The sequence below is a fragment of the Eretmochelys imbricata genome, chromosome 3, assembly GCF_965152235.1.
Source record: "Eretmochelys imbricata isolate rEreImb1 chromosome 3, rEreImb1.hap1, whole genome shotgun sequence".
NCBI classification, from domain to species: Eukaryota; Metazoa; Chordata; order Testudines; family Cheloniidae; genus Eretmochelys; species Eretmochelys imbricata.
The window spans coordinates 38,740,877-38,758,013 of NC_135574.1; the positions used below are offsets into that span (position 1 = coordinate 38,740,877).

The 17,137-nt window shown below is 39.7% G+C and overlaps 1 protein-coding gene across 11 annotated transcripts; it reads left to right on the plus strand.

Moving 5' to 3' along the window:
- Nucleotides 1-1,157: 1,157 nt before the first annotated feature.
- On the plus strand, nt 1,158-14,630 carry TMEM18 (transmembrane protein 18). Of its 11 annotated transcripts, none has more exons than XM_077812585.1 (7): nt 1,171-1,235; nt 1,607-1,712; nt 2,038-2,158; nt 2,901-2,955; nt 5,424-5,517; nt 5,608-5,693; nt 9,116-14,630. In XM_077812585.1, the coding sequence occupies exons 3-7, from the start codon at nt 2,155-2,157 to the stop codon at nt 9,504-9,506; spliced, it is 630 nt and encodes a 209-aa protein (XP_077668711.1). In that variant the 5' UTR covers nt 1,171-1,235; nt 1,607-1,712; nt 2,038-2,154; the 3' UTR covers nt 9,507-14,630. The 11 variants fall into 11 exon arrangements, 9 of the variants coding, with proteins under 9 accessions (XP_077668709.1, XP_077668717.1, XP_077668711.1 ...); XR_013345561.1 differs by lacking the exons at nt 1,607-1,712; nt 9,116-14,630 and adding exons at nt 6,283-6,406; nt 8,033-9,109 and having other exon boundaries at nt 1,176-1,280; XR_013345562.1 differs by lacking the exons at nt 1,607-1,712; nt 9,116-14,630 and adding exons at nt 6,283-6,349; nt 8,033-9,109 and having other exon boundaries at nt 1,176-1,280.
- The last annotated feature ends 2,507 nt before the right edge of the window (nt 14,631-17,137 follow it).

The window sequence follows — 17,137 nt, forward strand, 5'->3', positions numbered from 1 at the left end:
TAATTACCCTGTAAGATATCTACCATCCTGATTTTACAGGGGGGATTTCTTCATTTCTATTTACTTCTATTTTCTATTAAAAGTCTTCTTGTAAAAAACTGAATGTTTTTTCATTGTTCTCAGATCCAAGGGTTTGGGTCTGTGGTCACCTATGCAAATTGGTGAGGCTTTTTATCCAACATTTCCCAGGAAAGGGGGGGGTGCAAGTGTTGGGAGGATTGTTCATTGTTCTTAAGATCCAAGGGTCTGGGTCTGTAGTCACCTAGGCAAATTGGTGAGGCTTTTTACCAAACCTTGTCCAGGAAGTGGGGTGCAGGGTTTTGGGAAGTATTTTGGGGGGAAAGACGCGTCCAAACAGCTCTTCCCCAGTAACCAGTATTAGTTTGGTGGTGGTAGCGGCCATTCCAAGGACCACGGGTGGAATACTTTGTACCTTGGGGAAGTTTTGACCTAAGCTGGTAAAGATAAGCTTAGGAGGTTTTTCATGCAGGTCCCCACATCTGTACCCTAGAGTTCAGAGTGGGGGAGGAACCTTGACACTCACGAAAGCTCATGCTAAAATAAATTGGTTAGTCTCTAAGGTGCCACAAGTACTCCTTTTCTTTTTGCGAATACAGACTAACACGGCTGTTACTCTGAAACCTGTCATTATGAATAACTGTAGTGCTGACGGAAAGATGTTTCTTCTGCTTCACCCTCTTCCCAGGCCCCGTTTATCACAGTCACCTATTTCCCACAACAGACACCCCTTCCCACCCATAGACGTGCTACCCGGGCTGTGGAAGGGAACTGAGCACCCCAGCAGGCTAGGAGCCAAACGTAAGGGCGCGCACCTCCCCACCCTGCTCCAGCGCCAGGCAGGCAGCAATGATCGCGGGAACGCCTCCCAGAGCGGCCCTGCCCTGCACCCCCTAGCAGCCCTGCGAGAATGGGGCACCAGGGTTGCTTGGCTGCGCTGTGTAAGTGCAGGAGAAGGGTGACCCCCTCCCCCCCAACAGACACCTGCCGAGCCGGGAACGAGGCTGCGCAGAAAACACCAACACCCGCTACCCCTTATCGCACGCGCTCGCTGTCTTGCCCTATATGTGCCGTGAAAGGCCGCGAGCCCTAACGTCGTTTCCCCATCTATCTCGCGGGATTTCCCCCCTAACTTCTCGCGAGAATGAAGGGAGGCGGCCTCGGCAGAGATGGAACCGCCGCAGCGCGTGCCTACCGGCCTCCCCGCGATACTGGCGGTAACTTCCCCCGCCCACCCTGGCGAGGGGAGAGAGAGAGAGAGAGTGCGCGCGGGGGTGGGGGATCTTCATCAAGCACGGGAGGGAGGGGCCGTGGGGCGGGGCGATGGATGGGTGAGGCTGGGGATCTGTGCGGAGCCGGTGGGTGGGGGGCGGTGAGGGGGGTATTAACGGGGCCCCGCTGGGGGGAACTGTTGGGCTCTGGTACCTCAGTCTGTGGAATAGGGGGAATTCGGCTGCCTTTGGGGCAGTAATCAGGGACCTCTGGTACGTGACGTACCGGGCGTTATTGGGCTCTCTCCCGTATTCTGGCGGCGGAAAGGGCTCTCTGAGCATGAGGGAGTGAAGCTGTCCAACCCCTCCTCGCACAGGCCCAATTATGGGTGTCCCTGGCCTCCGAATGTATGCGAGGCCCTACTTTGCAAACACTGGTGATGTGAGGCATCCCACTGCATGGAAGTGAAGTGACTCACACGTGTAAGTGTCCGTAATGTCACAGACCAGTCTGTTTTACTTCATTTTGTTTCTTTCTTTCTTTAAAGGAAGCTTTAAGTTGGGGCTGTCTGCTTTCATGTTAAATCGTTTTCTTAATCTGCATTCCAAGGCTGAGCTTTTCTGATGTCAGTAATTTAGAAGAGTAAAGTAAAATTCCAGGTTTGCCAGGAACACACGTAAACCGTCTAAGATTGTTATATTGTTAATACGTAAGCCTAGAGTAACAAGGTTAGCGTGGGTACACGCAAGATGAAAGTTTTTTCTCTTTCGTAAAAGTTTCTTAGTTGATTTTATGTTTTGTCTGCAGCAGACAGACTGGTCTGAACCATGGCTGTTGGGACTTGCAGTTTTCCACATCCTCTGCTTTCTGATCACTTGCTTTTCATTCCAGCGCTACCACCTGCAGATAGGGCATTTTCTCTGCATGGGTGAGTAGAGAATTAATAACTTACCTGAGTTTGTGTTTCAGTTTGAAATCGGCATCCATATCTTTAAAGTTATATATATTATTATACACCTTCTCTATTGCACACTAGAGATTATAATTTTGTTTGCGTTCATTTGTTATTATATACGATCACACACCACTTAGTAATGTAATATACCACTCAACAGTGTGTGTGTGTGTGTGTGTGTATATATATAAACTTATATATATATATATATATATATATATATATATATATATATATAAACTTCCCCCTTTTTACTATAATAGGCCTGATTTATTTGTGCCCTGTTTCCCAAACAGCTTGAACTAGTAACTCAAAAAAATAGTTTAAATCTTTTGGTCTTGTTGAAGACTTGGCTTTGCTTAATTTAGGGTGGTTTTGTGGTTGAGAATTATTTAGCAGTTAAGTGGTTTGTATGTACTTTGTGTCTATATTGGCCGCATTGAAGATGACAAAGTTGAATAGCAAGGAGGTAGTCTTGGGAAGAATGGGGACTCTATGTTTTCTTTAAAGTGTTTACTGTATGGTAGCCTTGTCTGAACACAGAAGTTTAAATAAGCATGTTCGGTAATTGATCAGCAACGTAACAACGTTAACCAGTACGACTTTAAGTGAGGAGTTACTGTATATAAAAATGTGTATAGACTCTGAACTGATCACCAGCTGTGCATTTGTCAAGAAATGTTCAACCTAATATTAGTTTCCTTCTGTGATCCAGTTGCCTTGGTGTATTGTGCTGAATATATCAATGAACTGGCTGCTATGAATTGGAGGTAATTACATTAACTTTTATTTTCATATTTAAATTTTGCTTTTATTGGGAATACTGGTTTTTCTGTACAGTCCTCAAAGGCAATTTCTAAATGAAGTGTCACATCCCTCAACAGTGGAAAGTAGGATAATGAATGGTTTCATTAGTTAACAAAAAAAAAGAACATTAAAATTATAATACAATATGTGCTAAGTATTATATTTTGTTTAGTAGTGTATACCTAACTCTTATACTTAAGTGAGAAAATGGATTGTTTTTATGCTTGTTTGACCATCTTTAAAAATAACTTTACAGATTCAGGTTATTTGGTTTTTGTTTTAGTTCAAACTAACCCCAGAAAACGTGTGAAAACTCTTAAGTAACAAGTGAAAACAAGGTTAGGTGTGTTTTTGAGAGGAGGTGGAAGGTATTTTTGCTTTTGGTCATGAAATGCATCCATATTTTTATTTGTGCAAGAACATTGAAATTTTTGCATGATTGGTCTCTACTCAAGAGACATAATGCTGGAACAGCAAGTTGTGATAAAACTTGTCTGTTTATATGTCTGAGTCAAGCCTGGGCGAAGTGGGAGGTATGACTTACTGAGGTCAAACTTGGATGCCTAAAACTAAGCACGTAGGGCCAGATTTTTAAGGGTATTTAGGCACAAAGTTGCACATGGGCAGTTGGTGGAATTTTCAAAAGTGCACAACTACCTAATTGCCACTGAAATCAATGGAATTAGACACCTAATTGCTTTTTAGAATCCCATTAGATGCTTATCTGCCTCTGTCAAGGTTCCTCCCCCACTCTGAACTCTAGGGTACAGATGTGGGGACCTGCATGAAAACCTCCTAAGCTTACTTTTACCAGCTTAGGTTAAAACTTCCCCAAGGTACAAATTAATTTTATCTTTTGTCCTTGGAATAACCACTGCCACCACCAAAAACTAACTGGGTTTACTGGGAAACGTAGTTTGGACACATCTTTCCCCCCAAAATCCTCCCAACCCTTGCACCCCACTTCCTGGGAAAGGTTTGGTAAAAAGCCTCACCAATTTGCGTAGGTGACCTCAGACTCAAACCCTTGGATCTGAGAACAATGAAAAAGCATTCAGTTTTCTTACAAGAAGACTTTTACTAGAAATAGAAGTAAATAGGAGTAAAGGAATGACCCCTGTAAAATCAGGATGGTAGGTACCTTACAGGGTAATTAGATTCAAAACATAGAGAATCCCTCTAGGCAAAACCTTAAGTTACAAAAAAGACACACAGACAGAAATAGTCATTCTATTCAGCACAATTCTTTTCTCAGCCATTTAAAGAAATCATAATCTAACGCATACCTAGCTAGATTACTTACTAAAATTCTAGGACTCCATTCCTGGCCTATCCCCAGCAAAAGCAGCATATAGACAGAGAGACACAGACCCTTTGATTCTCTCCATCCTCCAAGCTTTTGAAAGTATCTTGTCTCCTCATTGGTCATTTTGGTCAGATGCCAGCGAGGTTACCTTTAGCTTCTTAACCCTTCACAGGTGAGAGGATTTTTCCTCTGGCCAGGAGAGATTTTAAAGGGGTTTACCCTTCCCTTTATATTTATGACAGCCTGTCTAGGTGCCTATATGCCTTTAAAAATCTGGCTCTTAATCTGTATTTAGACACCTAAAAAAAATTGGCCTGATTTTTTTCAGAGGTACTGAGCATCTATATCTTCCCATGACTTATGAGAGCTATAGGTGTGCATCACCCTGAAAATTAGGTGTTTTTATTTAGACATCTAACTATTGATATGTGTGCCAAACTTAAGATATGAATGCTTGAAAATTCTGGCCCTAATGCTTAAATACTTCATGTATTCAAATATCGGGAATAATTGAAATTGGTGCCTACAAAAGAAGGGCTATTTCATAAATGTAAGTGTGTGTTTTCTTTCTGATGCGTAAGCATAGCTTCCTAATGTGAATGTGCACAGACAATTTTCAAAGAGGAAGTTGTATCTATTAGTCACTTTGGGTATGTCTACACTGCAGTTGCGTACCCACAGCTGGCCCATGCAAGCTGACTTGGGCTTGCGAGGCTTAGGCTAGGGAGTTAATGTGGTAGCCCAAGTCAGCTGTCACAGGCCAGCTGCAGGTTTTTAATTGCAGAGACATACCCTCAGTTGCGGTGTAGATGTTGGGGCTCAGTTTGCAGCCTATCCATTAGGATCCAATGTGGGAGGCTCCTTGAGCCCAGGCTGCAGCCGAGCCCAAACATCTACACAGGAGATAAACATCCCGAGTCAGCTGGCACAGGCTAGCTGCAGGTTTTTAATTGCAGTGTACATATACCCTCAATTCTACCACATTAACAAAAATATTGTGCAGAAGTGAAAGGGTAGAATTGGTTACAGTATGCATACAGGCAGAACATACATGTACAGGAATTATTTTTTATTGAAATGTAATGTATGAAGTATGCTGAGTAACACGTGTTTTATTTATTTCAGGTTATTTTCTAAATACCAATATTTCGATTCAAGAGGGATGTTTATTTCCCTAGTATTTTCAGCTCCCTTGCTGTTGAATGCTATAATTATAGTGGTATGTGTTTAATTTAAGTTTATATTGTTAATAAAGCAGATTATAAATTTAATGTGTCCACATTATATGTAAATATATTTACTTTTTCAGGTTACCTGGGTTTATAAAACATTGAATGTAATGACTGAATTGAAGAACCTACAGCAAAAAAGAAGAGCAGAAAAAGAAAAGAAAAAGTGAATATTAATTGATTTATTTTTAATAACACTTTATGTAACCATTCCTTCCATTTTATTAATATACATATATATATGGTACTCTTTCCCACCCACCCCCGTCTTGAACTCTGGGCTTGTCAGCTACAAATGGTCATTGTTTACATGTGATATGAATATGGCCATGCAAACAGAAAAAATCTGATCTTAAAAAACCTTCATGCTCTTTACCATACAGTAGTTTGTTTTGTGCTGAGCCAATGTTTTAGCCTCTGCTAGATTAGACTTTCATATCTTCTGCTCAATAATCACTAGTCTATAAATTATATACTTATTTCATAGGCTGCTCATTAAGGGTCTGATTTGATATCCATGTAAAGTTAATTGGAGCTTTGGTACGGATTTCAGTGGGTGCAGGATTATACCCCATCTGTGCTTACAGTGCTTTATTATGAAATTAAAGTGTCAATACATTGAAAAACAACTGTAAAAAAGTGTTGTGGATCTCGTGCATCCGACCAGGTGTATGTTAATAAGCAACTTTTACAGAATCAGTTTACAAATAAAAAGGTTTGTTTTTTTCCCTAACTCTCACTCCTGTAAATTTAAGCTGAGACATGGTGGTCAAGATGGGTTCTGAAAAAGATTTGGCGGTCATGGTGGATAATCAGCCGAACGTGAGTGCCCACTGCAACACTGGCCAAAAGGACTATTGTGATCCTGGAGAATCTCAAGTAAGAGTAGGGAGGCTGTTTTACTTCTGTATCTGGCACTGTTGCGACCACTGCTGGCATACTGTGTCCAGTTCTGGTGTCTACAGTTCAAGAAGACAATTGATGTATTGGAAAGGGCTCACAGGAGAGCCACAAGAATGATTTAAAGGATTAGAAAACATGCTTTATAATGACTGAGCTCTTTAGGTGGGATCCCAAAAGGGACTTAGACATTTGCCACACAGCATCACAGTGCCTAACTGTAGGCAACAGGAGCAGCGGGACTCACAAAGCTGAGATAGCATTTAAGCTTCCTATATGATGTATGGGAAGAGCTAGGCACCCAAGAATGTGATCTTCAAAGATAGCACACTAGGCAGGGAGTCGCCTAAGCTAGCAATGGCAAATGCTGACAAGAGTGGTGTGTCCTAAGACCCAGCTGTCTGTCAGAGATAGTGCCTGTCTTTGCTTAGCAAGCCATGACAAGGAACCCATCTGGAATCAGGTGGCTTAGGAGCCTACAGCATTTTTTTGCAGAAATGAGTTGGAGGCCTCTAGTGTTCCGTACAAAATGGGGCACTGCCTACTTGATAACTTTTAGCACAGTGGAGAGAGCACTCACCTGGGATGGGAGAGAGCCAGGTTCAATTCCCCTCTCTGCCAGAGGAGGAAAAGATTGGATTAGGTGGTCTCCCACACCTCAAGAAGGTGCTATAATCAATGAACTATGGGATATTGTGATGTGGGTCTCTCTCAATCTCCTAAAATGTTCCACTGTGGATACATGATGTTTGAATGGAGGAGGGTGACTGGATGCAAGATTTTCCACTTCCCAGGTTGGTGCTCTAATCACAGTGCTACAGTCATATTCTCTGTCACCCAATGACTGTTCCACTGTGGCTAAAAACCTAGTTATTGGGCCAGAGCCGAATGCAGTATAACTGAAAAGATGATCTGGTACAGACTTCCAACGAACATATTAACATTAAAGACTGAATATTAATCTACATAAGCCAAATAATAAGATCCCAAGTTTACACACACATATAAGCTTGAGTAGTCCCCTTAATGCCAGTGAGACTACTCATAGGAGTAAAGTTAAGCATGTGCACAAGCTTTTGAGGGACATGGGCCCAAGTTTGTATCACAAGTGTATTTAGGTTGTGGTAAACATGTTCAGTGATTTGGCTGCAGATAATTTCCTTGATCCTCTATACAATAAGACTGACTATTGAGAGATCAAGTATAGCTGTGTAAAAACTCTTGCCCCTCCAGTGGAAAAAGTAGGATTTTGTGAAAAGAGGTACTGGTTGTTTGCCATACTAGGACTTCATAAGTAAGAAATCCGCCATTTGCAACAAAATGTGTTCAGTGTTGTAAATGGTTATAAGTCACCTTTAATCTAATTAATAAATTTGCACAATCTGTCCTTTTAATGTGAGATTAGGAAAATGAAAAATAGTTTTTCTAAAACTGTATGAAATTTTCATGGGATCAGCCGTTACAAACAAAACTGCTATTTCTGAACTTAGACATAGAAGAGAATTCATAGAGCAGTTCTCTTAAGTTTTATAAATAAATATAACAGGGAAAAAATAAGGATCCCTTTCTGTTTCCGAGCATTCTGTACTCTCTTTGTCTTTTTAGGCGCTGATCTTGCAAGCTGATCAGTGGGGACAGTTCTCTGCACCTTTGTGGAGCCGAACCAAAATCAGGGAAGCTTGTGCAGGCCCAAGAGTCCACCCACACAGATTTCCTTATAAGGGCTGGGCCCTTCAGCATCAGGGAAATGTCTCACTTTGTCTTGTACAGCAAGACAACAGTGTTGGAGCATAATAAATAGCATACTACAATCCTGAACAGAGTAACACACATGCCAATATAAAAACTTTGATAAGTAAAAATGACAGTTTTAGCATTGAGGAAGTTGAATATCACCATAATGATACAATAGTTTGCATACTTTTAAGTGGATAGAAGCTGGATATTTTCTTTCATAAAAATCAATTAATATGAAAGCACAGTGGCTTTTTTTTTCTAAAGTGTGGATATGTGCACATTGGAAGAGAATAGGTGCCAAATCAATAAAGTAGGTATTTTTAAAAATTGGAATAGCTTTTTTTCAGTTCCAGGAAACTCTCAAAATACACTTTAGAATTCTAAGTATAATTGAAGCAGCACATGGTTTTAAGTCTTCTCTATTAAAAGGTTTCTTAAAGGTAAATAGCAATATGTTTAAGAAAAATAATTTAGTCTTACAAATTAATGACTACAAACTGAGACAAATGTGATTTTTTTTTTTCCAAATGTTATAAAATGTAAATAACAAAAATATTCCAGCATTTTTCCCCCCATGGGATTATCAAGCCTTACCTACGTTGATTACTTTTCCTTTAGATAACCTTTTCATGTAACGTTATGAAGGAAATTTTAAGTTTTAGAGTGAGGGAAATACATAAAAGAATAATAAAAAATGGTTTTCAAATTATTTTTTTTAAAAAGTGTTTTTTAACCATAAGGGCATCCCCCAGAGAATTAAACGGAAAGTGGTGATTGTGTTGGTTATAATAGGAATAGATTTATGAAGTGATGGAACAATAAATGTAACCTAAAAGCCTACTTGCTGACAAACCTAAAATAATTACATTGTTAATTCAGACAGTTTTTGCTGGTTTCAGCTTTCTATATGTGTAAGTAACTTGGGACTAAATTTTTATTTGTGGTGGAAAGCCTGAATCAACATGCTTTGCCTGGAAGATTTCAAAGGAGGTTTTGTGAGAATGCTCCAGGTTCAATGACAAGGAGTCTAAGATACAGCCAAGGGATAGCTGCTCTACTAACTACTGCAGACTTTGGGCTAAAAAGGGGAATTTGGTCATTGGATTCATGTAGCTTGCAGGGACAAGCTTCACCTCCAGCGTGCCCTGATCTCTTCTCAGTGCTACAGGGAGAGTCACTGTGGAATAATGCTAAAAGGTGCATGAGGAGTATGACGTCCACCTGCCATCCTTCCTGTAGCCCAGCTTTCGCTGTGTTTGAATCATGGCAATTCTGGGGCATTATGTGCCTTTTCAAAGGGGGGCAGCTAGGACTGTGCCCTAAATTTCCTAAAGAACCCTAAATGCAATAGAATTTGAAGTTATCATTCCAAATGCAAAACTGGTTAATGAACTGAGCTTGAGGTGAATTTGCCCACAGACACTTGATTCGGCTCTGGGAACTTGACAAGAGGAGGAGGAGAAGAAAACACAAGCCTCCAAAAAGAAGTAGGAGTCGGTTTTTAACAATTTTCATTCTATATAAGAGGGCACACTCTCTGGCTTGGAACATGTTTACTGAAAGTAATGTGTTTCTTCAAGTTCAATAAGACAAAGTCAGATTATTTTGCCCCCTTTTTATTTTAAAGCTAAACTAAATCCATTAGGAATGAGGACACCTACTAGTACTGGCATAGACACCAATACAGCAAAACACTTAGGGCTAGATTTTTGAAAGGTATTCAGATGCCTGAAGACACAGATTGGTGCCTAATGGGATTTTCAAAAGTTTTTAAGCAAGTTAGGCACCTAACTCCCATTGATTTCAATGGTATTGACCATTAACTTTAAAACATGAATTGTTGATGGGACTACTCACATGCATAAAGTTATGCATAGACTTAAGTGCTTTGGTGGATCAGGGCCTCAAGTAGCATACTCACTTTGATAAATTTATCATGTATGCATTTCAGAAAATGTTCAACATAGCTTCTGTCAGAGTACTATATTAACTTTAAAACTAAGCTTTTTTTTTTTCTTTTTGTAAAGGATTGTCATATATCGGAGGAAGGGTTTGGTTTGCTTTTTTTACGTAGGTTTTAGTATAAAAATGTTGGGAAAAAGTTTGAGGTAAGAAATAACTTGAATTTTGGTGATCAAAATTACACTGAAGTTTTGGGCTCAAGACTAGTTATAGATCAAGAAAATGTCAAACAACTGGGTTTTAAAAAAAAAAAAAAAACAGCAAGAAAGAGGTTATGTGTTAGGGGTTCAGATGATAAAGAACCAAGTTTCTAATTAGTGAATATTTTATTCTTCTGTCATCATTGTTTTGAACAGTTTCTTACATACACATATATTAGTCTTATGCTTTTTAACATGACTGGGGAAAAATACTTGCATACACTGTAACTTTACAGCGTGAATAAAACCAGTTTGTGCAAGTTGTTAGACTTTGGTTATCTCAGCACAGAAAACTCAAATACTATGTCTGTTCATATTTGTATCCAATGTAAATATTTTTAAATGCCAAACACCCCTTAAATCTTGTATATGTTCAAGAAATATGGGTCAGTTTTGAGTATGGTAATATTGGTTTGCATCCAATACAGGTGTAATATGAGTAGGGACTACTACAGTTAATTAAACTAACCAGTGAATGGCAATGGTTCATACTCAAAAACTGATTTATTTCTCTTGCAGTATTTTCCATACTACCCATCACCATAGTAGCTAAGCAACTAATTGCAACATATAGGAATGAGCAAGAATGCTTAGACTGTAAACACTTGAGAGCAGATACTTTGTGTTATATATATTTTTACTACTGTAAAGTGTCCTATGCACTCATGATTTAAATAAAACCCTCTACAGGAAAATCACTTTAAAAGGATAATTTATGCATCACAGTGCACTGTAGGGTTCAAATCCAGCAGACATGTATATACTTAATGTAGTAAAGTTAAGCATGTTGGTAAGGGCTTGCAGGATAAAGGCCTATTACTGTAAATAGATTTTAATTAAATAGTAGTGGAATTGGTTAAAACAAAGCAAATTTCTTAAAATGGACAAACTCCAAGTGCCAGTTACGACGTACACACAAACTTAGCCCAGAATCAAATGAACAGCATAACCTACCCTTTCATAAGTTTAGCTAGAGCAGGGCTTCTCAAACTTTAGCAACGTATGGGCCCCCATTTTGATTTTAATTTTTTTGCAGATCCCCAAGCTCCCTCCTCAGCCTCAGGCCCTGCCCCACCTCTTTCCTCCCCTGCCCCTCCTTTTCCCTGCTTCTTTATGCCCCCATCCCTGCTCCTCCTCCTGCACACTGCTGAACAGCTGTTCCCCACTGCATAGGAGGCTGAGGGAGGGAGGGAGGGGGAAGAGTTGATCACCTGGGCCCATGGAATCCCTGGGGAGTACCCTCATGGACTCCCAAGGGTCTGCAGACCCCAGTTTGAGAAACTCTGGGTTAGATGAACAAGAGACAGATTCCAAAGTCGAGGTCCCTTCATGGGACGCATCATACCAAACTAGTCGTTCAGATCTTAGGACTGTAAGCACCTCAGAGACCTCAGTTGTCGTGGAAGGAAATGTGCAGAAAGGCAGTCTTTCATAAATTAGGACCTAGGGCTTTCTGAATCAAGGTGCAGCCTTAGAAGGGAATGTGAATAAGAACAGCATACCATTCTGGGACATGGATACCGATCTTTGATCATACAATAGAAATAATGATGTTTTAGTAGCACCTCAACTGGTCTAAGAATCCATATAGTGGTATCTGAATATATTTGTGGATGTCCAGCCATCAGCACAAGCTCGATGTGGATAAAACAACTAATTTTCCCCCCATGCTTCATTCCCACTACTTCTCTTTCTCAATCACTGTTGATAACAGCACTGATATTGATAACATTGATAACATTGTTATCAACAGTGATCTCAATCACTGTTGATAACATCCTTCCTGTCACTCAAGCCTGTACTCTGGGTGCCATCCTTGACTCAGACCTATCTCTAAGTCCTCACTGTGACCTATGGTGCCTAGGGCAGCCCTCACTGGAAATGCCACGGTCAGGGCAGGCTACAAAAGGGAGAGCAGAAACTCCCAAGGCTGGTGGGTAACACTGACTTTAAGCTCCTCAATCAGTCACAAACTCTGCTTCTGATCCCCCCCACTGGTGAGCAAGAAGCAAAATCACACAGCCCCTTTATTGTTTTCTGGCTCCCTCCCTCCTAGTCAGCCCAGAGGTTCAGTGCCATGAGAAGTTATTTAAAAAACTCTGCTCACATATACAAAATGTTCTTCTGACCCCAAAGGGTCAGCCACGTTACCAGGTCTGTGTAAGCTTGGATAAGCAGGCTAGGCAGTTCTTATGCCAATCTGTCTGGGAGTGTCACCCAGATGCACAGCATATGTTTGAAATACAGATATACCCTACATATCTATAACATAAACAAGATTACAAAATACCCAAAGATTACCCAAAATACCATGCTGCTAGCCAATCCTTTAGTGTCTAAAACTAAAGATTTATTATAAAGAAAAAAGAACAAGAAATGGTTAAATATTAGAGCAGTCACATACATACAAAGACTTCAAAGTCCATATATCAGGTTCCTAGTGGTATTGATGAATTTGCTGGCTTGAAAGTCCCTGTGGAACACAACCACAGCTTGGATGGGTCATTCAGTCCTTTGTTCAGAGCTTCTATTGTAGAAAGGTTACTCCAGAGGTAAGAATCAGGAATGAAAAGAAAATGGAGAAGATGCAACTGCCTTTTATAGTCTTTTGCAATGCAGCTTGAATGTCCTTTGTTCCAAACACAAGCTGCCCAGCACGTGACCTGGAAGCCTTAAAGTTCTGTCCATAGGCATGCCCCTGCATGCCTTTCTGAGTCATAAGGTGCATCCCTGACCCTTTCAATGGGTTCATTGTACAATTTATGTCCCTTGATGGGCCATCAAGCAGGCTAGGCAATTCTTATGCCAATCTGTCTGGGAATGTCACCCAGATGCACAGCACAAGTTTGAAATACAGATATACCCTACATATCTATAACATAAACAAGATTACAAATTTATAACATTTTCTCAGATACCTCACATGGCATATCTGACACAACTCTTTGCCATTTTACAGTATTGGTAGTCATAATATCCTAAAGTGTTCCCCAGATTCCATACAACATCACACTCACACCCAAGCTATGTCTAAGACTGTCTATACTGTATGGTGGTGCATACTACAGGGGTATAAATTGCAGAGTGCATCAAAGTGTGCTGTTTGAAAGAGGACTACTTTAATGCAAACTAGCTACCTTTAAGTTCTCTCCAGCAGTGTCCACATGGGGCAGTTAGAGTGCAATGCTTTGGTGCTCTTTGTAGTTCATGCTCTCATAGTCCCCACTGCGGCACATCATAGACAAAACTTAAGCCTTACTCATTCTTTTTCAATATCATCTCCAAGGCTTGGTCTGACCCAGCAACTTATGTCGGTATAACTACAATACTCAGAAATGTAGAAAATTCACACCCCTGAGTGATGCAGTTATACCAACTCCCAGTGTAGACAGTGCTATGTTGATGGGAGGGCTTCTCTCATCAGCATAGCTAGTGCCTCTCAGGGAGGTGGAGTACATAAGACGACAGGAGAAGTCCTCCTGTTGGCATAGGAACAGTGTTTGCTGAAGTGCTAGAGCAGCACAGCTGCAGCCTTTTAAGTGTAGACAAGCCCTAATATATGTCCTTTCCTGTCCATCCACACAGCTAAAACTTTCATCAAGGCTGTCATCATCTTGTGTCTCGATTACTACAACATTCTTCTCTCTGGCCTTAACAAATGTAATCTTTTGCCACTCGTATCCATTCATAATGCTGCTGTAAAGATAATTTTTCTGAGGTGTTGCTTTAAACTTGTTACCCTTTCTTTCCATCCACTGGCTTCCCTTTCACTATTGTACCAAACATAAACTGCTTTCACTTTCAAGGCCCTTCACGCTCTAGCCCCACCCTATCTTTCATCTCTCATCACAATGTTGACTCCCTCCTCCAATCAGCCTATGATGTCAAACTCCATCACCTACTTGTTACATTTCCAAAAAAGTTCCTTTCTGCTTTTTTCTACCCTGCCCCTCACACTTGGGAGGAGCTCCTCATAAACATCCACTAAACTAACTCATTCTCCTGCTTCAAACCTGCCTCCCTCAAACATTTCCTTTGCCATGATACCTTCAAAGAACTTGACAAAAGCTAGGCTGCCTATCATGCTGATCAATGATATCTCATTGTTTCCTTGTACTCCCCCATTGATCTGTTTATCCATCTGTTGTCTCTTGTCTTGTACTTAGATTGTAAGCTCTTTGGGGCAGGGACTATCTTTTGGTTTTGTATTTGTATAGCATTTAGCGCAAAAGGCCTTGGTCCATGACTGGGGTTTTTAGACACTAATAATGCAAATAATAAATATATATATTTTTGAACAAGACATGAAACTTGTCTTTACATTATTTGTTTCTCTCTACTTTCAATCTTCAATAATTATTTGTCACCTGTCAAGAGTTTTCCCTAAACCTGTGTGTGGTAGGAACTTCACACCCCAGAGTGATCCATTTTAGAACCTTTGTTATAGGGTCATATATCTGAAATCTTGTTCTAAACTGTGCTTTGGGGATTACTGAGAGTAGTCAGGTTCCTAACACTGCAGCTGGCTCTGAGAGAAGGTGATTTGTGAGATTTGTACCTGAGAAAAAGACAATAAAAAACAGGCAGCTGAACAACCAAGTAAGTAAATAATAAAACTAATGCCAAAACTTTCAGTCCTGTACAGCAAGTATTTTGCTATAAAATACTGGGGATCATAACCCTTTTGATTTCTTAAACACATTCTACCCATTTCTATGTTGTAAAATAGGATCAGTGAAAGATTTAATGGCTCTGTTGGTTGGAAGGTGCTGAAGGTTAGTCGTTAGTAAGGCCATTAGTAAATAATCTTGCAGTTCTTCATTTTCTCGTTTAAAATGAAAGATTCTTTTTCTTATTTTGTTTACTCTCTTGCTTGGCATCAAAAAAGAAAATAATCTAATTACTGTACAATAATTACTACAGAAATTCAGTACTGAAAACATCTCAAAGCTCCCACTATTCATAAAAGCTCATCTGAGCTAAAACATCCAGCCACCTAAAACAAAGAATGCTCAGTCCAAAGCATGACTAAACAAAACAAATTCAGTCACAGAGAACATATTCCAAAAGTGGGGTCCTGTAACTGAGAATGCCCTACTGCTGACCTGGGAACTAACAGCCAAAGGCTCGGCAGACCTGGATTTGTGCTGGAAATGGCCCAACTTGATTATCATACACATTGTAAGGAGAGTGATCATTTTAGATAAGCTATTACCAGCAGGAGAGTGGGGTGGGGGGAGGTATTTTTTCATGCTTTATGTGTATAAAAGATCTTCTACGCTTTCCACAGTATGCATCTGATGAAGTGAGCTGTAGCTCACGAAAGCTTATGCTCAAATAAATTGGTTAGTCTCTAAGGTGCCACAAGTACTCCTTTTCTTTTTGCGAATACAGACTAACACGGCTGTTACTCTGAAACCTGTCATAGGGAAGAAGATTATCTTAACTGCCCACCACTAACATAATGGGTGTTTTAGAAATTCTTATAGATAGATGAATTACACAGAGTGTCATGCACTCAAAGCTACTCACCCCACATTGCAGTGAAGAGACATATCAAGAGCTGCTCTAATAGAATGCATTAATTGGCCCACAGGTAACAGTGACATAAATAAATGCAGTGAAATGCATTTCAAAGGAAAGGATGCAATCTACTAGAAAAAGGCATTAAGAACCACCACAACTTTATGCATAATTCTGAAGTAGCTTATAATGTGACACAGACAATTGTGACATTCAGGCTATCTTGTCTACATATGTGTATGTCAGAAAAGAGGACATAGGTGTCAGGACACAAGTATTGCATTCCGCCCCAGACTCACCAAAAAGCCATGGCATTCACTATTTGCAAAATAGCCATGAACAGAGCTGCAGAGAAATCACGTCAGAGAAGAGGCTAAGGTTGTGATCTATGCATTTGAGCCTATAGAAAAAAACAGAAAATAAAGAGTTCAAGCCAAATCCCACTGAAATAGGAGACTTTCAGCTGAATGTTGGACTGGATCTTAACTGCTTAAATGAAATTAAAATATCTTTAAAAAATGAATAGTATAATTAATTAATTGAAAGATAATTTAGTGTTGTTACAAAGACATTTTAATTTGACTAATGGTGACTGACCAATAAGAAAAATGTGTGAAAAATTAAAATTGCAAAACATCAGAAATGTTTTTATTGAATTTTTACAATTTAATCTTCCTCTGAGAAATACCAATGCCTCTACTCAATTCTTGACTGTATAATACACGTCTCCTAGTTCATTGATTAGTACACAACAGGATTGGCAGAATCATCTGCTTCTCTCTAGATTATAAAAATGTGTTTAAAATATTTTAGCTGGATGGATCTTTTAAATTGGAACCCTGAAAGATAGCTTGTCATCCCAATTAAAAGACATCACCATTTAAAATATTCCAATAAGGTCTTAAAATAAAATACCGTGCTGAATAAAAATACCAGAACAAACATTATATTAGTTGCATTTCTTTTATATTCGATCCTTATTTTTTCATCTTTTAATCTTTATTTGTCAACTTCTGGGTTAAAAAACTAGCTATCAGAGTTTTACACTGAAGTAAGCAACACTGAACCCCTTAATGCTCACTGAATGTATCCCTTTTAAGCAGATTTATGTTAATTATATCCCAATTAAGCAACAGTCATTACCATACACTATGATTAGGCTAAACTGGTCTCTTGAGAGATGTCGTTATAGAGTGGCCATCTCATTTAAGTTTAACCAATTAAATGTAATCTGGATCTGTGTTAACTCATTAAAAGTAAGATAAACTAGGAGACATGCATGATTGTG